At 39.2% G+C, this 24,388-nt stretch overlaps 1 protein-coding gene across 6 annotated transcripts in view; it reads right to left on the bottom strand.

Annotated features, from left to right (window-relative positions):
- Positions 1 to 24,388, bottom strand: part of SCML2 (Scm polycomb group protein like 2) — a 72,823-nt gene that overhangs the window by 31,897 nt on the left and 16,538 nt on the right. For 5 of the 6 annotated variants that reach the window (XM_074605559.1, XM_074605537.1, XM_074605588.1 and 2 more), the window contains exons 3-7: positions 21,379 to 21,447; positions 14,775 to 14,845; positions 10,181 to 10,415; positions 5,951 to 6,039; positions 4,314 to 4,557 (exon numbers count right to left, since the gene is read on the bottom strand). In XM_074605559.1, the coding sequence (XP_074461660.1) occupies positions 4,314 to 4,557; positions 5,951 to 6,039; positions 10,181 to 10,415; positions 14,775 to 14,845; positions 21,379 to 21,447 (708 nt within the window). The remainder of the gene's footprint in view (positions 1 to 4,313; positions 4,558 to 5,950; positions 6,040 to 10,180; positions 10,416 to 14,774; positions 14,846 to 21,378; positions 21,448 to 24,388) is intronic. The other variant, XM_074605569.1, reaches the window with a different exon arrangement.

The raw sequence follows: 24,388 nt of genomic DNA, 5'->3' as shown, positions 1-24,388 counted from the left end.
ATAAGATGGCAACAACCGCTGAACAATTATTTGAGTGAGTAAAGATGTACAGAAAGATCTTGTAAAGCCGAGCAGTTGCTCAACAGAAGAAGTAACAGATGAAATTCAATGTCAAGGAATTCAAAATAATCCAGCTTCTGTGACCAATGATGGGCTATTAGCTAAAGTATACAAAAATGACATCTCAGAATTAAAATAAATGTTTCTATGACAGTATTAGTTCATTGCTCAGTAATAGTCCAAAAATCCCAAATACCAATTCATGAATAACTATAAAACGAACAGGAAAAAAACCCAACCAAACAAACCAGAAACCACCACACTGCCACCAAGTCTTAAATACCGTGTGCACTTCTGGTTCCATTGGCTCAAAAATAACGTAGCTGAAAGCAGTACTGGAAGCAGTACAGAAGAACAAGGATGATCAGAGGAATTAAACTGATCCCATAATGAGGAAAAATGAAACAGAACAGGATTTGACAAGTTTGGAATACAGATAGCTGAGGGAAGCTAGAATATAGGTCTACAAAATTGTGATGGATACGAAGGAGGCAATTAGGGAACAACTATTTACTGTCTCTTCCTGTACACGTACTGGAAGTACAAGAATCTACTTCAGTACAAGAATACGAAGGCAACAAATGAAACTACCAGCAAGAAAAAAGATACCTCCTTTTCCACAGAACGTATACTCAAATACAGAACTCCTTACTACAGGGTGTTGTAGGAGCTTAAAAGTTTGGATGGCATCAAAATATAACTGAACAAAATAGATCAAGCTCCTCCAGGAGGTACTCAGCATAAAAACATTATTCTTGGTTTGGAAGGTGCTGGGTTGTACACAGCCAGATATTAGGAATACTTCTACCAACCTCTCTCCCAGGTGCTTATGCTTCTCATCAGACATCTGCTTTCAGCCACTGCTGGAGAAAGCCTGCTAGAGTAGATGGTCCTTCAGATCAATCTATCATAAACATACTATCATGCCAACTTCTTTCACCAGGTATACAGTTCAAACCAATGTTCCTGAGTGACTAGAACCATTCAAGTGACCAAGAGACGCAGAGAAAACAACCTACTGTGCCCTTAAAATATTAACCATGGGCCAGCAGGCCAAGCCAACATCAAGCACTGCTGTCGAACCATACACAACATAAGTTACTACCATCAGAGATATTTCTAAGGAAAGAAACTACAGTATTAGCTAAGCACAGCTTCTGCTAGTATAAATATTGAACACTACATTTCATACCACTGTACTCACACCCTGACACCCAGCCAGGTCCACTTAAGTCACATTTTCTGATAAGGACAAAAGACAAAACATCAACACAAAGATTAAGGCCTGAATGTTAAAAACAGTTGGTCCAAAATAACTTTTCACCTACCATCTCAATTTTACCTTCTATTAATTGCATCTTAGTTCCCAAGCTTATCTTTCTAAAACCAATGTGAGTTTCAGAAGATAAAGCTAGAAAGACTAAACATACCACGTAATCTGTTCTGAATAAATTCACCCATACTAAGAAGCCTGTGTTTAAACTGTTCTTAAAAAGCTCCCACAACAGGGCTCCTACATTCTCTCTGGGCATCCTAAATGGCTAAGACAGCAAACAGTCAAAATAAAATCTTCCCTAATTTTCATTTTGTCTCCCCTACTGCATTTCATCTCTTTCAAAGGGCTAAATTAGACCCTAAAATGTAAGTCTTATGGCAGGAAACTGTTGTCCTAGGTATGGATGAATTTAAAGCATCCTTTACCGCTTTCATACTTAGATTGCAGAATATTGGTTTTGCTTGGTCACTAAAATCTGGGGGGAAGGGGCAGGTGTTCAGTCCTTTAACTAGTGATTTAATACATTTAAATGCTTTCAGAAAAAGTAGTTATAAAAATCAAGAATACTTCACATTATATTCACTCTGAAATCTAAGCTACCACCAGTCAATTATTTTCACTTTCTATTGCGGTAATTCAAGGCAGAAATACTAAACTAACCTGCAGGAAAAAGGTCCAGACCAGAATAATACTATAATATATCAAGTGAATGCCTAGAATATAGTGTCTGTCACACTTTCTTCCTTAACAGGAGCAGTCAATGTTAATGTGACTTAATGAAGAATCCTGACAACATTATCATATTTCTGAATTGAAATGACTTGATTATACTCTCCTTGAAGCTATTATTTACATCTTAATAAAGGACTATCATTACGGTTCTTTAATGGCTCAAAAGCGATGAAATAACAGTTGAAAACATAACCTGAGAGCACAAAATATTTCATCTAGCTATGTAAATTTGACAAGTGCATATAACATGGACAAACAGCACATAAAAAATAAGCACATGAAGCAAAACTGAAAGAACAAACGCTTTATGCTCAGAATGGGGAAAAAAAGAAGCACACACAATTTCAATGAAACTGCAGTTAACTTTGGGCTCCCTTTTAGAATTAAAAAATAACAAAATCCCCAGCCTGCACCTCCCTGCCCCCAGCTTCTATCACATGTCCAAAATGCTCCGTTTTGACTACAAGTCTGTCAGAACCTTACTTCAGGTTTTATTAATGCCTAAAGTGATATTGTTTTTCATAACAAAGCAATAGAATCCATAAAAATACCTGGGTAGGCATTTGAAGCTTTCAGCAAATTTGAACATGCTCAAGAATTTTGTTTGTTTTACTATCTGAACAACTGGAATACGTCATCAACTTTACTAACTGTTAAACAACTCTTTGAACTCTCTGAAGTACTAATCAGGCAAGAAAAATTCTGTACATATTATCTCAAAATATTGCTGGTTTTCCAGCACTGATACTGGAGTAGACTAAACAATTTAATAATACCTCTTTCCAGAAGATGCAATTGGGCTCAGCAATCTAAACTGTCACAAAATATCTTCTAAAAATTTTATGTCACTTATTTACACAGCCCCTTTTGCATAAAGCCATTTTATTTCACCACAATCAATGTAATTAACTGACCATAATAGCATATTTCATTCATGATTTGTCAAAACAAGGTCAACCCTCTGAAGAAGCTGAGAAAGACACTTTACAGATTGGGAGCACAGAAATGTTAAGGTTGCAGTCAGCTTGGTACCTATTAAATGACTGCTGATGGAATACAGATTGTCCTCACCTGGCTTTCCCCTGCCTTCTCGCTGCACATTTGTACTGGAAGATCATCCTGGATCTGCCAGTACAGCTACACACATAGTTGTTCCCTTGCTAAAATCTGCCCAAACAGACTAAACTAGCTTAAAGGTACTATCACCGTTGGCAGTAACTGCAGACAGTAGCTACAGGCAAGGATGCAGAGGTACCCGTAACTAATTTCACTTCGATTTTCCTTACGGTTCTTGACCTGCTGGCAAAAGACTGAGAAAAACAATGGGGATGGAGACGGCAGGAAACATGATTCATTTCTTGCTTTCTTTTCCTTTGTACTTCCAATGAGAGTTCTGTGATACCAGTCTACTCATTCCTTACTCACCTAAAACCAGGTGTGAAAACGCTCACAAATTATTCTGGTCAACAATATTGAAGTAATTAATTTAAATATGGTTTCCCTCTTTAAAAACTTGCCTTTCTGTCAAATTTGAATAGAGTGAGGATAGAAGAGCCCAAACAGTTTGACAGAAAAGCCTTACGCTACAGAAACATGACAAGAGGTCCCCAGAGTAGCAGAGGAATTACATTCAGGGATATCCCGCTTTATTCCATTTCCTTTCTCTCTGTGATAGATAGCTGTACATTATAAAGCACAGTGCCTATTAGTTAGCCCTACATACGAACATCCTTAGAGGTATGAGGACAATAAAGCACTTAGAATAGGCAGTTTCAAGACAGAATTTTGGGAGTACAAAGGAAGAAACACTAAATATATAGTTTAAGCCTTCAAACACCACAGAAGCAAAGACTACTTTCTTAGCAGTTAGCTTAATATAAAGTGCTGCTGCAGCAAATAAATTAGTATCATTAAACACGAGCATTTAACTACCTATAACACAAACTGCAAATCTAGTTTAAGTCCAAGATTCCTCACAAGCACACAAAATTTAAAGATTATCAAAAGACCTCCTAACAGTGTTAAATAAAACATGTTCCCAGAGTTACTACGAACAGACAAAAATTGTTTCCCACTAACTATCCTATTAGCTTTAAACTACATAAAGAAAATTTAACAACATTTCATCCTCATCAGCTACTCACAAATCAAATCTTCAGTCTTATCTGCATACAGCCAGCTGGTTTTTAAAATTCTGCTGTAATTGAGGGGAAAAATAATTAAGCAATATTATTAGTCATCTTACCATTGTTCCCTGGTGGTTGTAATGCATCTCCTGTCAAGCTACACCATCCAACTGGGAAAATATCTCGAGAATCACATCTGCACCAATAGTCAAATGCTCCTCTCCAGCCATCAAATGTAACAAAAACTTCGTCTCCTTTAACATCCCCAATGGTTGCTGGACAAATCAAGTATGGGTTCTTTCTATCTATAGCTTCAAGCTTCATTCCAACTTTAAAGCAGTTTGGCACAGGTTTTGGTGGTTCCTACAAAAGTAAGAGCAGTGTAATATTTGTATTTCTATGGCCTCTTAAAAATAAAAAAGAGAAAACCCTCTATTTTTCTTCAACATCCTTACTTCTTATACTCACTACTCTCAAAAAGTTATAGTAGACATTCAAGGAAGCTTACCGGTATTCCAAATTTGCTTTTGCTCTTCTGTATTACAAAAATCTAGATTCTGTTCCCACAAACACAGCTGGGATAATTAGAAAAATTCTCTATGACAGAAAGACCCTAGTAAAAGTATTTATGTAAGCAATACGTTGCACCCAATACATTATGTCTGGGCAGGAAGACAGCAAAGACACTAAAATGAAATTATTACATGCTAATAAAGAAGAGGAGGTTTGCAGGGAATGGATATTTCTGGGGACTGATAACTGTCTAGTAAAAGCTTCACCTCTCAATTAATCCATGAAAAATTCATTAGCATTGGACATTATTTATAGGCCTCTGTTAACTCAGTTGGCCTTAATCCAATTCCAAGTGGACAAACGAAAAACAAAAATCAAGTCAATGTGACCAGTGTAAGTAGACCCCTATAGCAGGAGTCGTGATCTGATGCAACCTGAATTACCACCTCAGCTTCAGGAACCTTGTTATCCAAAAGCCATCTCAGATGTGCTGGTAGGCTCGCACAGGGAAGCGTGGCTTATGATGCCGTAGAAAATTTATATAATTTTATCTGAAAAACGTATATAAAGTTAACATACCAGCAATGTGACTGCAGGTCTGAACCTGACTGTTTGATTTGCTGACATGAATCTCACTCTCAGTTTCAAAAATGAAGTCACTTACTGTGACCACTGGGTTTTACCACCCCAACAAAAAATTGAACCAACGAGTCATTTTAATATTACTGTTGTTTTTATATAATTTTTCATGTTTCACAGTAACTTGCTCAAGAGTCATGTTTAAAAAACTGAATGTTTTTTTCTGCTCTTTTAAACTATTTTTTCACTACCTTTTAAATTTTGAGTATGTGCCCAACGAATACATTTAACAAAACCTTTCCAAGCACTGCTATATTCCAATGGCTCTTATTTCCCACTAAAAATTTTCTACTCCTGTGCAAATGTGAATATGGTGCTATTAAGAAATGTGAGATGCATCATATCTTAAATCCATGAGATGCAAAAAAAATGAGGTAGCACAAGTTTTCTAAATAACACACCATACTTTAAAGTCTCAGCTCAGGAAAAGAGATGCCCGTCCAATGGACTAGAATCACAGAGCTTCCTGTCTAGCTTTGTAGTTTGCCAGTTCAAAGTCGTTTTAAATAATAGTCTTGCCTTCCTGTGCTGCAGAAAACAGGGTAATATCTTGGCATCCTCATTAAAAAAACGTAACCAGGGACCAGCGTCTGTTTCTTCTTACCTTCTTAAAGAATGCTGCAGGTGCCATTTCAGCTCCATTGAGAGTTCTTAAGAGAAACATTGGCCAAGAAGATGCATTCATCTGGAAACCTGAGTAACAAATAATTTATTTGTATATAATAGCCCTACTTTCAGGTCATAAAATAAAACACGAGGAGAAGGATATAAAGTGCTTTATTAATGCCTCATTCCCTCTATTTTGGACTTGGACAAAATGAAAGTAGCCAAGAAGGAAGAGACAGGGTCACTGGTGGTGCAGAAAGCTGTGCAATGCCTTTCCATTCTGAGTGACTTGCCTGCAGAATTACTCATCATCATTTGTGATTTTACAGATAAGTGTCGAGGACTTAATGACGTTCTAGGACAGATAGTCCAGTTGTCCCACGTAGTCCCTGGCCTAGCGGAACTACCCCAGCACAAGCGCCTAGCTTACTTTTCAGGGCTGCTTTTTGCTCTTTTCTAAAACAACATCCTCTGCTCCAGCTTCTCTCATTTATTTATCTGATTTTATTTTCAAGACTCTTGTAGTTCTTTCACTAGACCACAGACCCCCAAAAAAACCCAAAACCCAAGCAGTTTCTTCTCCCTCTCCATTAAAATAAATAAACAAACAAACAAATAGCCTTAAAAACCAAAGAATACATAACAAGGAAGAACAAAAATGCAATTATTTTAATAAAGGCATGTATCATACTGGAAAACATAAACTGGAAGATGTTTCTACTTTAATATTCTTCGTTAACAAGTGAATAAAAAGCACAAACAATAATCAAATTTGTTTAGATGAACTACCTTCGTTCAAGCGGAACAAAGATTTGGCTGCAAACATTCTCATTCCAGATAAACCTTCCCTCAGAATCAACTACTTTCCAGTTGAAAACAAGACAAAATAAAAATCCCTTTTGCTTTCTGTGCTTTCCAAATGGATGTTTCAAAGTAATGAGTAAGGTAACAGACATAGTCGACATTTTTTCTGCATCTTTAGCAGTTACATGTCTGGCACAGTTCTACAGAAAAAGAGACATAATAGAGGAAATTGTAAGTTTTTCCACAAAGCAAATAGTACCAGAATCTGCCAGGAACTCATGAATTCCCTCAAAATTGAGCCTCAACGATTCTCTTTTAAAAAATGTAACTAGAAAGATGGAACACATTTGCAATTCTTAATCAGTTAAATCATTAACTTATCTAAAATATGGTATAATGGTTCTTCAACTTGTAGTTTTAAGCTACCTTCAGCTGAATAAACAGTTATCAAGTTGGAACTACCTATGCAAAACCATACGAAAACAAAGCTCACATCTGAGAACACTGACATAATTTGAGGAATGCTGAGCTGATCATCTGTCCTGGTTTGATACCAGAGTCTTCACACAATCTAAACACGTGTGGTTACTGAAACACGGTATTCCTAACCAGCTTGCCCAGAAAAGACACCTATGCGAGACAGAGGAATGACAACTAAATAACAGTTTCAGTTAACTTCATTTGGTCTTTAAGTTGTCCTGGTAAAACCAGAGAAAATGTTACTGTCAACCTGATTTGTGGAGAACACTAAGCTCCCAACAACAAAAAAGCTCACCTATGAAAAACAGAGGCTGGAACAGGAACCCTTTGCTAAATTAATCACTTTCTCAAAACCCTTATGTAACACACATAATTAAACCTATGTAAAAATCAGGTAGGAGGGACTATTTCAGCTTGTTATTATGAAAGAAGCAGAACATTAGTATCCAGAAGGTCCCCCACTACTCAGGAAAAAAAAAAAATATAATCAGTTGCTTAAATGTCTAACAGGAGGTAATTATACACCCAATTAGCTCCCAGCTTTGCCCAGGAACAGGATGCTGTAAAACTGCCAAAAAGGCTTTTTCAAAAATTTATCTAGGTACGCCAGAATGTTTGGTTGCTGGAATTTAGCCTATCTCTAGAAAAATCTAGGGCAGGAGGGACAAAATAATGGCACTCTCATTCTTTTCCGAATAACCAGCAATTGTTCCGAGGGCAGGTAAACTTACATGCCTGGGTGCTGGGAAACAGCTGCTTGTTAGGGGCTGCACTATAAGCAGCCTGACCGAACAGGAGTAAGAAACAGTATCCAAAGAGAAGAAGCCATCAACCTTCCTACTGACGATAGTGGAAACTTTCTCCTCTTAACAGATCGACTGCCCCCATTACACATAACCAGAGTTGTTTTATTCATCAGACTGGTTTAGAAACACATTTTAAAAAGCACTATGGCTCCTGAACTGAAGCCATGTGTTTAACACTGTACATACGTGTAGCTGAAGGAATAGGTATACTCTTCTCTGTTACAACCCTCTTTCATAACGGTAGCACTGCATTCATTCTACAAGGTTGAACCATGAACTTGAAAGAAGTTAAACTGAATAACTTCTCAAAAAAAACAAAAACAAACAAACAAATTTTTGAATCTTTTCTCCCAGGTGTCAAGAACTTCCAGTGCATTCATTCAAAACCTCTACAGATCCACGGGAAAGAAGGAAAAAAGCCCTTTTGGGCTCAAACTGTATTTATCTATCCCAAATTAAATTGTTGTAGACTGGTACCCTGGTTGCACTGCTTTTCCTGTTTTTCTAAAGCAGCACAGCAGCACAAAAATATACCCTGATAATCTATGTGAAGTGTCTTAACAGTTATGTCAACTGCTCCTGTGTCCGTTTGCCCCTCTATAAGCAAATCAAGGTTCATACTGTAGTGAAATGATACTTTTCACTTCATCTTTCAACAGAAGAACTAAAAGTTTTTAACAAGTTGGGACAACAAGTCTTTTGAGAGGCTACTAAGAGAAAGCATACCTATCTTCACTCAACCTCTGATGAGAAATCTGTAAAAGTTACTGATGACACTAAACCAGATGTAGGTTTATAAGAAGATGGAAAACCAGCAGTAATCAATTTCTGCTTACAGTTCATTTCATATATTAAGAATGTTATTTCTTGCATCTTCTAAAAATTACAGAAGATAACAGGTTAACAGGGGAGGGGGTGTTGCTGTTGTGAGGGGCTTGGGGGGCATGTTAAGATAAATTTTGGTCATTATTTTTTCCTCCTTTTTAAAAACAGAATGATTTTCAGACCAATATGAAAAATGTGTTTCTTTGAAGATTTCCACACCTAGATGTTTAAGCTATAACAAATATGGTACAAGAATGCATATCTAAATATACAGGTTAATCACAGCAAAGAAAGGTAATATCACACTTTATTAACTCTAGTAGTTCACCAAAGTTACCTCTGACTATTCCTCATATAGCAAGGCATTCCTTAGTACAGTTCCCCATTTAATACATTTCCTCAATAAGACTAAGCCCAAGCACTATTTCTCAGTTTGGGGAAACATAAAATGTTGTCATCCATATGCCATCTTTTTGCCATGGAAGGCAAAAAGAAATTCTGCAGACTATTTCTTAGAGCATAGAAAAGCTACACCTTGTTCACAAGCATCCGTCGTGCTCACAAACTAGTCATGACAAACTGATCAGACGTCCCCCAACATGTATCGATTTGAGGAGATGAGAATCGTGCAATATAAGCTTGCAGTTAGCTAAAGCTCTGGAGTGCTATTTTTCCTACCTCAGAGAGAATGCTGCATTACCGTCGTTAAGCCCCCCTTATGCTGCCTTTCCCAGACCACGACCAATTTGCCCAGTGCCCGAGAAAACCTTCAGCCTGTCCTAAGCTGACGCCCCTCCTGCAGCCCAGCTGAGCACTGCACAGATGGGTTAACAGCGAGCGCCTTCTAGTGGACTGCTCTGATTTACTGAACAGGAAAAAGGCAATCCGGCTTTCCCCAGTTTTTACAAAAGTCTACTAAAAGCAGCACGCACAGCATCAAGCAAGATGCTGCATCCATACATGCCAATGAGGCAGGACGTGCACCAGCGAACATTTTTAGAATGGGCCCGTGACAGTGTATGTCAACGTTAAGAAAGCTGTCAGATACTCCCATTTAATACTAAAGGGACTAATAAAAAAAAAAAAATACGGAAGTCAAATTAGTTATTCTGCTCATTATTTCATCGAAAGAATCCAAAAGGAAGAAAAAGCCACAATTCACTTACCCTGAATCAGTTTGCTTACCTCTTTTTTCAATTAAATAATGGTTTGGTGAAACGTTAGTACCATTGAATTTGCCAAGACAAAAAGGTAAAATCAACTTCGTGAAAGCAATACTCCACACGCATTAGTTCAGAAGCTTTGTTTCTTACCAAGCGGAGGCTGGAGCATGCCCCCTTTCTTTTCACAGGTCCCAATGGGCTGTATGTCCGAGGAATCCACAAGCCTCCAAAAATCATTTTTGTTGTCGCTTCCATCCAGCCGCAACCTTAGCCTGGCACCAGTAATTCCAATTACTGTAGCTATACAAACTGAGGTAACATTGCGAGGATCATGGGCTTCCAGTTTCATACCAACTTTGAAATCGTTCGTAGGTGGAATTCTAGACTACAATAAAAGGTAAAAGACTTTTTCTTATTGTTGTTAGTATTGCTAAACTTAACAGCCAGTTCAACATACAGCTTTCATTCATCCAAACATATCATATAAATGGCAAATATAAAGAAGCCTTTGAACTTTTGAGTGTTTAGCAGCAAGTCAAAAAGGGCAGCTGGATAACCTACCAACAGCTACCATTTCAGATACCTGATGTTCCTACTGCATAAATACAACTGCTTTCTAAAAAGATAAGCACTACTAAGAAGTGTAACAAGGGAATCCTGACAAAGATATGAACATAAAGATGGGGGAGCAATGATTAACACTTGAAGTGAAGGAAAAACAATGACATTGGGAAACATGACATTCAACTCAAAAGAACCCCAAACCAACCCCCCAAAAACCCCAAACAGACCAAAACCCAACACTCACAAGATTTATTAGCTTTCAATTCAAAATAAATAGTTACTCTCATAGTAGTACCTTGGAAATTTAAACAAAATTTGGACCCTACTGCATGAGGCACTACAAAAGCTCAAGGCAAGAAAGAGATTCTGCATCAAAAAAAAGCTTACAATACAAAGAGGAGATAAAAAGGAGTTAGCGTTAACTGTGTTTTACAGAAAGAAAACAGACAGTCCTGAAGTCACATAAAACTTCTGTGTTAAGAAAAAAATTGCAGCCTGTGCTCATTCATAGAGAACTGAATACATTCATACCCATTCAATGAACAGCCAATTTAATTAGCAGACATGAGATCTTTTGAAAAAAACCTGGCACAGGGAAAAGCAACATGATGAATGCAACTTGGGTCTTTGAGCAGAACTTTTTGTCACAAGCCAAAGATGAACAGGAGAGAAGGAGAATATTTTTTACTCACTTATCAACACACTACTGGCAGAGATCAACCGGACTGCAGTCTGATTACTTGCCTACTGTAGTACTGCAGGCAGTAACATCATCTAATGATGTTCAAAACTTCATATTGACACTAACTGGGACCGAATGCCTCACCTAATCGCGTAGAAAGATTATTCCACAATCTCACTATTCTCTTTAGAAGACTCCTGATGTCCAGCCTGAATTTATTAATGGAAATTTTTGCCAACTCTATCATTTAACTTAATTTCTTTTTGTACCTTTGCAAATAGTAACAAAATCTACAGTGTATTTACAGAGTATTTACTGTATTCACAGTGTATTTACCCGTCCCTTTCTCAGTACTCTTTCAACAAGTTGAAAAAGCCAAGCACTGAAGATTCTCTTAGGAAAGGATGACTTCTCTTATCACCCCAAAAGCCCTTTTCTACAACTCTTCCAGTACCAAGTCGTTCTTGAACACAGACGCCAAGAACTGTAGGCAGCCTTCCACATGATATTTAAACCCAGTAGCTATCCCATACAGACTAGCACAATCTGAATCCTAATACAGGAGGCAGGTAGTAAAACCAAAACCACAGGCATCCACGCTTGCAAGATTCCTATTCCCTGCCTGCCTGACCAGGTCAGGTGGGAATTCCGTAGTAAGCGGACAAAGGTGCACTTCTCTGTCTGGGTACACAGGAAAAGGCTGATGAAATCCACTACTGCAACAAGTGCTAGCAATATTTTGTCTCCATCACATGTAATTTTTAAAAATACCTCTTGCTCTACATGCTATGGTGTGCAGGTGCACTATTTGCAACATGCCCTAGATCAACTGCAGGAGCCCTGGAGGAGCCCAAGCCCAAAAAACAAAGAAGCGAGCAATATTCTTTGAACGCTGAGTGTAGCATCTGCCAATGCTGCATTTAGACAGCAGGCTGTCTTAAAGGGGAGCCTGAGCATATTAAATTTAAAGGGCAATTCAATTTCAAGATATGGCTTGTCAAGCTGTTATTTTCTCCAACCACGAAAGGCAACTGAAATTAAGAAGTTGGGGAGTTTGCTTATTTGTTTGTAGAAAAGGTGAGCTTGTTTAAATACCAACAACTCAGAGCTTTCTACTGAAAAGGTAACTTCTCCATGCCAGTCCATCCTTACAGCAAAATAACAAAACCCACTCAATAACAGCCTTGTTCTAAGCTCTGTTCAAGCCACAATGGACTGAGCATTTTTTATTTAAAATTTTCAACTGCTTGAAAAAAAGTTTCAGGGTGAAAGAAAGGGACGTGGTATGCAGCGAAATTTTAAGTCATAATGAAAAACAATTCAGAGAAACGGATAAAATACCTTCTAAATTAAAATAAATACTTCAATTTCCATTATCTGTCTGTGTCTGTATCTAAATTTACAGTAGAGGCTTTAATTTATTGCTCCCCAGGTCATTTTTAATTACTACAAAACTTAAACTTCACAGAATTCCCACAGGTCACAAATTCGGGATATAATTTTCAAATTATGCTTCTCTCTGCTATTTGTTTTCTGGCTGGCCACAGCAGTGTATTTCTTTGCATTACACAGAGTGATAATGACACGCATAATTCATGTGTAACTCAATAAAAGTCAAATTAGTCCTAACACAAAGCTCAAGCATTTCAGTTCCTAAAATCTGCAAACATTATGTAGTGAAGGGAGCTAGATCTGCATTAATTAACATTGCATATCACTTTCTACTTAAAGGTCAACTCTTAGAAAAAATGAAAGTCTGCATACGTAAATTGTTTTGAAATTTGCTATGCACAGAAATTCAAGCTTTTCTTTCCAACCCACACACTCCTTAAGCAATCCAGGTTGCTTGGATTTACTTATCTCAGTCAATGCATGTCACTTAAGTGTCTTTATTTAAGGTATTGCATGGTTGTTCAGTTTGGACCTCTTGAGCATTAGGAGGGAAAAGGAAGATGCAAGAAAGGCACAAGGAAAGGCTTCTGAGGAGCTTTCTGCAGTAGCTACATCTCTTGGGATCTCTGGTCATGGTGGTCTATGAGTATGGCATTACTTTCAGAACAACCACGGGATACACTACTGTCCTATGCCTCTACCCAAGCAGAATTTGGGGTCTCTTCCTTGAGCAGGTATCCCCTATGAAAAAAACATGCTGTAGAATTAATTTCTGAAGCTCCACCCAAACAGAGATATGGACACTGCTATTCTTAGCCATATCTCATTAAAGCAGCATGTGAGGGGCTCTTTGTCCTTTATCCTCATCTCTGAAGAGCAAGATGAGATTCATGATCTAGAACAAAGAAATGCTACCACCTGCATTTGTCTCTCCCTATTCTCCATTCCTGCAACTATTTCAGATTCATTGAGTGCATTACTTCAGATTCACAGATTCCTCTCCCCCTCAGACTGTTCCGGTTCATGTTGCTTTCTGTTTGGGCCCCACTGGATGCCAGTATCTTTTACAGTACCATCAGACTACCAACAAACCCTAAAAGATACATATCTGAACAAGCCCAATCCACTAAACTAGACATGCACAGCTTGTCACATCTATTACAGTTCTATCAACCTGAACTATCCAATTTCTTCAGCATCTATCTTCCTAACACACTGAAGGTGTACAGACCGAATCTCATCCTATGTAACTTTATGCAGCTAAGATACTCCTCATCTTGGGAAAATACCAGCCCCCAGCTCCCTCCGCAGAGAGAAAGATGCCTGCAGAGGTCGACTCAGTCTCCAGAGGGCTGAATAACTGGAGGTCATTAGCTCACATAAGACAGTAGATTTAAACTGCATCTGCAAATACATACCAAAACATCGCGGGGGGGGGGGGGGGGGGGGGGGGGAAGGATCAAACTTGTAGGGCACAATGTAAAACATAAAATAGTATATTAAACACCTTTCACTATAAATCCTGTATTTCTTTTGTATTCCCATATATTCCCCTTTATTTGCTTTTTTTTAAAAAAATCACCCTGCTCAGGAAGAGACAGAATTCAACATATTTGAGAGATCCAGAAGAAGTAGTCATGAATAAACTCTACTATACACACACACATATATATACACACACATCTTGTAGCTAGACAGAATTGAGAAGACTCTTTTAACAATTGGGCAGGAGAAAGGGTCCTCTGACAATCAGCCAAATTTTAATTCTCACAAAAACCATGGTACCTCTAAGGTTACTGAAAAAAGTAGAAAACATTTTTGAACTCTGATAAGACTATCTGTTTTCATTAACTAGCCTATTTTTTAAAGGCAAACAGAGTCCAAAGTTACAATTTTAATGAAACCCTCAAAGTTTGGTTTGAGGCAGAAACCAAGAATGAAAAACTTCAGTAGCTAGCATCTGCCAAAACTGCAAGCTACTGACAACCACAGATCAAAAGTAGTCAAATGGGAAGTTTGCAAGCAGTCTAAACGTAAAAGTTGCTCTAGGATCACCCTGTAACATGCAGACATACACATGCGCTTGCAAAATAGCATCTGGCATACCTGTCTGAAACAATGTAGAGGGGCAGCTACTGATTCAGTCTCTTTCAGATAATCATCCCAATTAAACTGTTCTGGAAGACATAAGATAAAAAAAGACCATACAAACAGTTTATAAAGGGAATGTATATAAAAGGGGGGGTTGGGGAAAGACAGGGACAGAAAAACCCAACTATCTTGTAGAATACGTTTTTTTTCAAGAACAGGATTACTCTCAAATTGAAATTCCACCTTTGAAAAACATACAACCCCTGAGGTAGCTTTCAGAGTACGATTAATTCATAGGGGTAATCACACAACAGGCAAAACCAATACAGACCTACCCCAAATTCTTTTGTTTTGTTGACCACATACAAAGATACAAATCAGGATATCTAGACTCAACTCTCTGCAGAACGACCTCCCAAGCATCCTTGTATAAATCACGTTAGCCTTTCTGTATCTTAATTCCCCTAACAGCAGGACTGATATGATAACTTTATAGGAGTACTGAGATGATATATGTTGAAAAACATGGGACACGTAGATTCTATTGAAATGTATGTTGAGAATACTATCCCCAGTCCACTAGAAAGGAAAAGGATTAGCACAGCCTTCCAACTGCATCTTTGTCTCTTTTCATCTGAAGTCTGATAAAGGTTTCTCTTTATAGGATAAATATTATAGCAGTGTTCAGCAGCAGATTCATAGTATTTTTTCCAGTGTTAACATTGGCATTGTTTATGTGCATGGGTGAGTGTATTCTGCATTTGATTTGATAAGTGTTATCGGTTTTGCATGAATGGAACAGTATAAAGTACTAACATCAAAGATATAAGCAAGCATTACTTAAATTAATACAAAGCACAAGAGAAAAACTACAATGGCACAGCTAATGCTTTTGTTCCTAAATTATCTAGAGTGAGCTCTTTGGCTTCTTTTTCTTGCTTGGGCAGCTGGCATCATTCTAATGTTTCTGAAGAGTAAATCACCCATGAGCCCCAAAACGATGCAGTGATGCCACCCAGCGGCTCAGCAACGGCCCTTCACAAGGCCTATAGCAAAACCCCTGGTGATAATGGAGAGACCACATAGGGTTTATCAGTAATTCTTCCAAAAACGCCACTGGGCACAGATAAACTATCTTCGCAATTTTCAGGAGAGCAGAAAAGCAAAGCAACAATCAGAAAACGGCAGCCTTTTCCACCACTCACATGCAGCTTCTCCGAAGGATGCATGGTGGCTGGAACCCAGAGTCTCCCTGCGTTAGCACAGCATTTAGTTGAAAATACACAGTGCTTCAAGCAGAAGAGAAGTGCCCCCCTGACCTGCCGAGACCCTCTTTTTTTTTTTTTTTTGGCATAACAGACTCGAAAGGGTATGAGTGATTTGTCCTTGGCACTGCAGGTGTGTGGTTGTTAGCTACGTAACAAGTCAGTAAAATCCCAGAAGCTGTTAATTTGGTGGTCTGGACTGCATGTAGGCTGGTAACAAAGACGTTTCCATACAATACCTTGGAAGTCCGCCTATTTCAGAATGAAAGTTTTATTCACACATTTATACAATTATATCGATTTTGTATTACTCACAAAAGGCAGAGTACATTAACTTAAGCATATGTTAGATATTTGTACTTCAGGTACATGGTCCATGTACGCATGGTCAGGAAATGGCTCTTCAGACCTTTCTCCAGAAAGCAGCATCCAGATCCATTGCTCTTTTCATTAACAGGCCAAGGAGGCTTATAAAAATTCTTCTTTGAGTCTAATAATAAAGTTGCTGCTTCAGATTGACTTCTGACTTAAAAAAAAAATGTTGTTTTTTAATCAGAGCTTACATTAGTAAACTTCAAAATATGCAATTCAATAAAATTAAACCTAGCAAAAAGAAAATGTTAGCTACATCCCAGCTGTCTCCGATCTAACATGATGTATAAGTCGTAATCGTGAATCAGAGCCTCTCTGTGTTAAGGACCGTATAATGCAGATACTTCACAGACAGCGCCTTTCACCAGGAGAAATCCCCATTCACCTCCTCCGAAAAAATTATCTCCACATTCCAGTATTTCCCAAGTGATCTCAGTTGTTATAACAGGACTGCAAATTTTGTGGGATGACCCAAAAGTACAGAGGAAAACAAAGAGTTTTGTGCTTTTTCCAGGGAGCATGTACTAGAAACACACATACAGTAACAGAAGAGGCCAGCTGCAAATAAAGCCAAGATGAAAACAACATTGCCTGGCTCTTTGCTTTAAATCCTGGCTATCAAATCCTCTCTCATCAGGCAGAAATGACCTGAAGTTTAAATTAGAACCTCTCCACTTACAAAGATATACTGTATTAAATTAAAGGCAAGCTCTCAGAGATGGTGCTAATTATCATTTAATTACTGCAGTCATAGAAGCAGGAGATGAATATATGTTTGCAACATGTAAGATGCACGTCTAGGAAGATAATCACAGTGCAAAAAATCTCTATACAAAAAGCTTCTCTGTATTGTCAGTGTGGACAGGTAAAGAAACAGTTGTTTTATATATATTTCTAATTCTAAAGCCCCTGAAAACATGCAACTTCTGAGAAATAGAAATCCTAAAGAAAATTAGCTCGCACTAAATGATTTTAACATGCATTTCTCTTCCCACTCAAACCTGCAGGCTGAATTAAACAGCTTAAGAAAAACCCATTATGCAACAAGCACAACTTGATAACCCGCCAGCAAAGTGAAAACTAGAGAGAGAAAGGAAATTTTACGCTGAAGAACAAACCGGCATATACTGGAAACAGGAAAAAAAAAAACTCACCAGAAGGTAACTAGGGCTTTTTGTAAAAGAATTGAACAGTTTGTAACTAACACAGGTGTGAGACTCTAAAAAAGTCAAAGACAATCAGGACAGGCAAACAGCCTGACTAATTTAAAAATGAAGGAAATAAGTTTCTGCCATAGCTGCCTGCATTACTGTCAATGACACATGGGTTGGCGACCCTTAATGTTCTCTGCGATGCTGTATCAATACCCCACCACTTCATCTCAAACCTGCCAAGCACAAAGTAATTCAAGCTGAAAAGGACTCTAAGTCGTCTCTAGTTCAGCCTCCTGCTCCTCCAGAGTTCCATCATCCTCAATGTGAAGATTTTTTTTCTTCCATCAAGTAGAAATTTCTCAAGTTCCAGCCAGTATTTGTTGTTTCTCATCCTTCCACTGTACCTCAGAGGAGCCTGGCTCTGCCCTTTCTACCGTTGCCTGTCAGGTTATTGAAGGCAGCAAGACGATCTCCCATAACCTGTCTTCTTTCGTCTGAAGAAACCATTTTTTCTGGTTTCAGTACCAGTTTTCTGCTTACGTCTTACACTCCAGCTCCTTCACTTTTTTGGTGGACTGCCGGCTGGCTTGCTCCAGTATAGCACTGTTTTTCTTGTACTGGGGAGCTCAAAACTGAACAGAGTACTCCAGATACAGTCTCACAAATAGCCAAAAGAAGCAAATCCCTTCTCTCGGCCTGCTGCCTACAGTTTTCCTGATACGCCTCGGTATGCAGTTGATGTCTTTCACCACAAGAGCACACTGCTGGCCCACACTCAGCTTGTGCTGCCTGCCAGGACTCCAGGGCCTTTCCTGCAAAACTGCTTTCCAGGCAGCCAGCTTCCCGCCTAGGCTGCTGCAGGACTCCACTCTGCCCAGGCACAGGATTCTCCATTTGCCTTGGAATCTCACAGGGTTCCTGTCAGCCCGTTCCTCTAGCATGGGGAGGTCCATCTGAAGAGCAGCCCTGCCTTACAGCCTACCTGCTACTTCTCCCAGTTAGAAGCTGCCCACAAACTAGCTGAGAGTGCATTCTGTCCAGTTGTCCCCATCTGTCAGTACGGCACAAAATAGCATCAGCCCTAGTACTGACCTCTGAGAAATGCCACTACTCAATCTTCCATCCGCCTAATCCAAACCACATCTCACCAGTTTGGCAGAAAGGACACTACAGAAACTGTACAGAAAGCCTTGCTAAAGTCAAGATGAACAACATCCACTGCTCTCCCCTTGTTTACAGAATCAGTTATCACAAAAGGCAATCAATCACGCATGGTTCACGCTTTGCAATCCATCTCAGCTGTTCCTAACTGCGTCTTTGTCCTTTATTTGCTTGGACATGGCTTCCAGGAGAATTTTCTCCATAGTCTTCCTGAAGATTGAGGTCAGGCAGGCCAGCCTGTAATTTTCCCAGTGCTCCCTTCTTGTCCTTCTTGACCCTGGGCATACTTTTTGCCCTTTTCCAGTCATCATGAAACTTCTCCAATCACTATGACCTCTCCAAAATGAGAAAGAAGCCTCACAGCGACATCACTCAACTACCTCAGCACGCTTGGAGGCAACCCACCTGCTCCTGTCAATATGTCAATGCCCAGTTTGCTGAAGCGCTCCCTGTCTTCTTCTGCTGTACATAATGCTTCAGTTTAGTTTAAGTCAAAGTTTTACAAAATTTAAATTGAAGATTAAAACTATGAGATAAGTGTCACGTGTAGATAGGTAGAATTTAAAGTCCTGGTTTATTCAAGTTGGTTTATCAATATAGCCTAAACACTGTTTAAGCAGACGGAGCACCTCGTGTCTTCTCATCTCATCCCTAGGTTCCCTTGGCACGCATCTGAGACTTTTGACACAGAGATGTATCTTTTCTAGTCTTCATCCCACAATCTCTCTTTGTCAAAGATGAGGCTTCCTTTGAATTTGGTTTACATACTCTTGCAAATGTAGCACAAGTGTAAGGTATTTCATACCCTGCTTTATACCTTGTACCTCCTTCTATATGCTGTGATCATTCAATTAGAATTTTTCTCCTCCTCCTGTCTTTCTCTACCTACTTTAGTCTATTTTTTCACCTGTTCTTCTCGCATCTCTATATGTCCCCTCCTTTTCAGCTTTTGCTATCACACATCCCCCTGAAAACTCTGGAGATTTCCTGGACACTAGCCCAAAGCATTTTAAGGCACCCCGGTTCATCCAGCATCAAGAGGCTCCTTCTTCCTTGCCACCAACAAGCAACAACACAGGATATAAATTATCATCTCATCTACACAAAAATCAGAGATCTTGCGTGATCTTGAGCAAGGCACTCCTCTATAAGTGTCTGACAGAGCTGACTCTAGATTTAATGAGTAAATTCAGTGCTCTCACACTAGATTAACAGCGTAGTCCTAAGCGGAAGAATACAGATGACAGAATAAGGCTTGCCTGCTTAGCACTGCTTCTCCACAAAGCTTTTTCAACACCTTGCTCTCTACTGAAGAAGGAGGCAGGGACGTCTTCCAGTGACTCATTAAATACGTTTATCTTATCCACATATGAAAAGCACTTTGCTGGTGGGGGGGCATCTTACGGGGCTCTGTCTGTCATGTCAGACACCATTATCTTAAAACACCAACTTGCTAGCTTAGTCCAGTTTGACTGGAGCTCCTCTTACACTACTGAAGAGGGAAAACAAGACACAGATACACTTCCTTTCTTGTCTCAAAGGAAGGGAAGAATAACAAAGATGACTGCTAGGATCCCAAGAAATGGAAGAATTAAGTCTGGCAAATACAACAGCAGAAAGCTGTACTGTGGCCGGTGGTAACACGGTATCGTATCTTTTATGCAAAGTCATTACCTCAATTACCCAGCTACTCTATTAGTATCTCAGCATGTTTGTTCAGTGACTCCACTACTTGTAAGGAACTCCATCACTGACAGCCAAGAAAAGCTCTGAACCAGACCATCTATTAGGAGTCAGAGGGCACAGAAATGTAACCAGAGGGAGAGTTTATGTGATCCAGTGACATTTTATCAAGAATTAACTAACAACAACTGAAGAGATTTTCTACTTCAGTCAACAGTACTCATGACATTTCTTACTGCCCCAAATTCAAGCAACAAACAAACATATGAAGGGTATATAAGGATGCTGTTGCCTTCTCACTGCAGCCCACAAAAGCTAAACTGCCAGCAATCCCATGTATATGCTGCCCTATGGCACTTGTTGAGGAGAGCAAAAGCTGTGTAAGTTTGATAAGAAGCTGGATCATTTCTGGCAAGTGTGTAGTTCCCTCATTATATTATAAAAACATAATTGATTTGAAAACAGAATTTGTTTAAAATAAAATTAGAATCCCAGGCAATTTAATCCAGTTAGCAATCCTAAAAACTCAGACTATTAAACTGAAAATCCTTTCTTTGGCACTAGCAAATGCATTGAGGAAAGAGAAGATAACTGCGTCAGACAAGGCATGAAACTGGGAAATCCATGATGAGAAGAACAGACAAATGAGTAATGATCTAAAAAAAAAAAAATAACGTTTACACAGCATCTTTGATTACATATACAAAGAGTATTTGTCTTGGCTAGTAAAACTATCAGGCTCAAATCAAGCAGTTTCAACCATCATTTTCTACACCAAAACATACTTTCCTAACAGAGTTAGACAAAAGCAATGGTACACTTTTAACAACCCATCAGTAATAGCCAAAGAGATTGAAAAAAAAAAAAAACAACAAAAAAAAACCAACAAAAACAAAACCAAAGCCTCAGGAGACAGTACAATCCAAATACACACTTTTTCTTTTAGGGTACCTTAACTAAAAACCTGACAGCTGCAATACCTACCACTTTTTAAAGACGGGTTGTTTGCCTGCTGATTCTTTCCATCTTTCTCTTTTTTAATATTCTTTGAATCTAAAAGACAAGATTCCATTACATAATAAATGTAATATTCACATCATAATGATGTCCAGCATAACAGAGAATGCTTCCAAACAATACAGAATGTCTTGTTCCAAATATTGACTTTCTTTTACTCATTTCCATGCATAATCAAAAAGGTATTTGTACTATTGTAAGGTATTTGTACTGCACTATTTTTCTTTCAAAGTATATTGAGAAGTACAGCATGAAAAAGCACAGTTTTTTACTACTTTATATTACATTATCAGAATAAATCTAGTTGCAGAAAATGTAATATTAGCTCCACAAAGAGCAACCCTGTTCTAATTTTTAACAGCTTTACTCAACCTACATGCAATCCGAGATCCTCAAGATCACTGAATAGCTTTTTAAATCATGTCTAGACCACTATGAACTGAGAAGCAAGAAAAAAACCCAAACCCACCCTAAAAGCATATTTCTGAGTTAAAGATTACATTCTATATTTAAATTCTTGAATACTCAAATGCAAGCAGCTATCTCAGTGCACACGTCAGTTATTTAAAAAGATCATTCAGCAGAATCTGCCTTCTCTATCATTCATCTCTACACACATACAGAAAGCAGTCGGTCATATTTCATTTTTGCTGGATTTAAGGATTTGAGACACACATTGGGACTGGGAGGCTAGAATGCAGAAGACTGAGGGAGCCAGTTCCACTCATTCCTTTTATTCTTTAAAATATGTTGGTTTGGTGACCTGCTTTTGACACTCACGGACTCAAGCGCAATTCAAATATGAAACCGAGTTAGCAACCAAAACGCAACTACATTTTCAGATTTAAAAAGGTTATCAAGCTCTGCATGGCAGAATAACTCTCTCTGTTTGCAACCTGCTGAGCAACGTAAATGGGGCTGCTCCTCTGGGAAGGCGCGTGCCTCAGCTCACACCTTGGGTCATCCTAGTTAGCTTGGACTGTTACAGGAGAAGGGATGGCTCACTTGTACCAAAAGATTGTGTTGGTAGCTGATTCCTGTATTCTCTTGCACTTGTCTTTAGCTATTGATTGGCTCGCACTTGAAATAAAAACACTCCTAACCTACAGTAAGAAGCATCTGGTGATCAAAAACACTTGAGGTACAATGAGTTGTTCTGCAGCAAAGATTAAGCCCTAATAGTGTTTCTCTTCTGCATTTTCTGTAAGTAAGGCTTTTCTTGAAACAGAGAGTACTGATGAGCAACATACGACGTTCATCACTTCCATCACACCTCTTTCATTATTTATTGAGGAAGAGCTGCATCCTGACAATCTTCTGTCATCAATACGCAAATCCTCCCCATCCGTCAGTGAAGACAAGCCATCCACCTGGCTCTGTGCTGGGTAGGATGGGGTGCTCCTTTGGCCCTCAGGCGTGGCCAGGCAGGGCCTCACCAGCCAGGGCCACCCCACCACCCCAGACAGGAGCTACCCCAGGGGGAGGCACTGGGGGACGCCTCCCTGGGGACAGGTCAAGGACATGATGGGACAGGACATGGGCCTACGGGTGGGCCCAGCTTGGCAGGGCCCATGGCTGGGCTGAGTGGAGCTGGAGACCGGCCCTGTTCTGGCATCGCTGGGGCAGGGGCTGATGTCCCAGGAGGGTGACATGGGGTCTTGGGCCCTACACAAGGTGAGGAGAGGCCCCAGGTGAGGTTGGTCAGGGCCATTAAAGCCTATTAGTGTACTCAGGGCCACGACACCTTCCAAGAATAACCGAGACTCCATAGTCCTAGAAAATATACCTACAGTTACATACCTGATCAAAACATGCTGCAAAAATATCACCTGTTTCTCGTAAAGCATACATGGGGAGTACCACAGATCCTTTGAAAAGGAAAGCAAATGCTATGTTTACTCCTTGACTTAGTCTTCTTTCTTGACTTACATGCTCTTTCTTCTTTTGAAAAAAGTTTGCTTTGAAACATTTTCTACTTGATAGGTTCGCAAAGAAACAATCCTTATGGAGGTCACTTTCAGATGGACCTGATGAAATGCTTCCGGATGGTGCCCACACAAGTGGACACCCTGGGTCCTTATAACTACCAGGGGGAATCTGAGAAGGGATAGCGTTAAAACTAGTTCAGTAACAATGACAAGACACAAAGCTAACATTCACCTTCTCCCTCCTACAGATCAAAATATTTTCCATCCAGCCTCTTTGCGATAGAACTGAATACAGCTAGTTTTGTACTGGGTGGTGGCAATCACCAGCAGAGCATTTTGCCATGTTCTACAAGCTCAGTTAGTCAAGCTTTCCCCAAAACAGTCACGAGACTGTTGCAGACATCAGGCTACCAGCTTACAGAACAGATAACTTCCCAATCCACTTATTTCCGAAGAGGAAATCCAATGGAGTCCAACATAAGAGACTTACTGAAGACAAAAACTAATAACTGCTTCCTGTGAACACCCAAAGCTTGAAAGGACAGAGTCATGAAAGAGTATCTACCCAACAGTGCCAGATTTCAAACAAGATGATTGTCTTTCATGATGAGAGACATCAAGAGCAGGTGAAAGAATGTGAAAAACCGCAGCCTGGACACCAGATGAGTTCTCACTGACAATCACCACCCAAATTATTTATTTCCTGTACCAGTTAAGGTTAGCGCCTATCTCACAAATATTACAGCAAATACAAACGCTGAAATGGAACACTCAGCAACATGTTTTTCTTATCATCAGCCATTAGAAAACCATAAGAAGAAGAAGAGATGATGACATTAATGAAAAGAAATGGATTCCTCAATAGCATTATAAACATCTATTTCATTTGAGGTGGAAGTATCTTCATCCACCGCCACTATCATTTGGTTTTGATGCTGAGAAATTTACTCTTTAAAACACTCAAGTAAAGCTCACCCAGCACATGCAGAAGCATACAAAAATAAGTCTGAATAAAACCAAGATTGTTTTCAAAGGCTCCCCTTGCTTTT

This window comes from Larus michahellis, chromosome 1 (assembly GCF_964199755.1).
Source record: "Larus michahellis chromosome 1, bLarMic1.1, whole genome shotgun sequence".
Taxonomy (NCBI): Eukaryota; Metazoa; Chordata; class Aves; order Charadriiformes; family Laridae; genus Larus; species Larus michahellis.
This window is presented reverse-complemented; position numbering and strand designations above follow the sequence as displayed.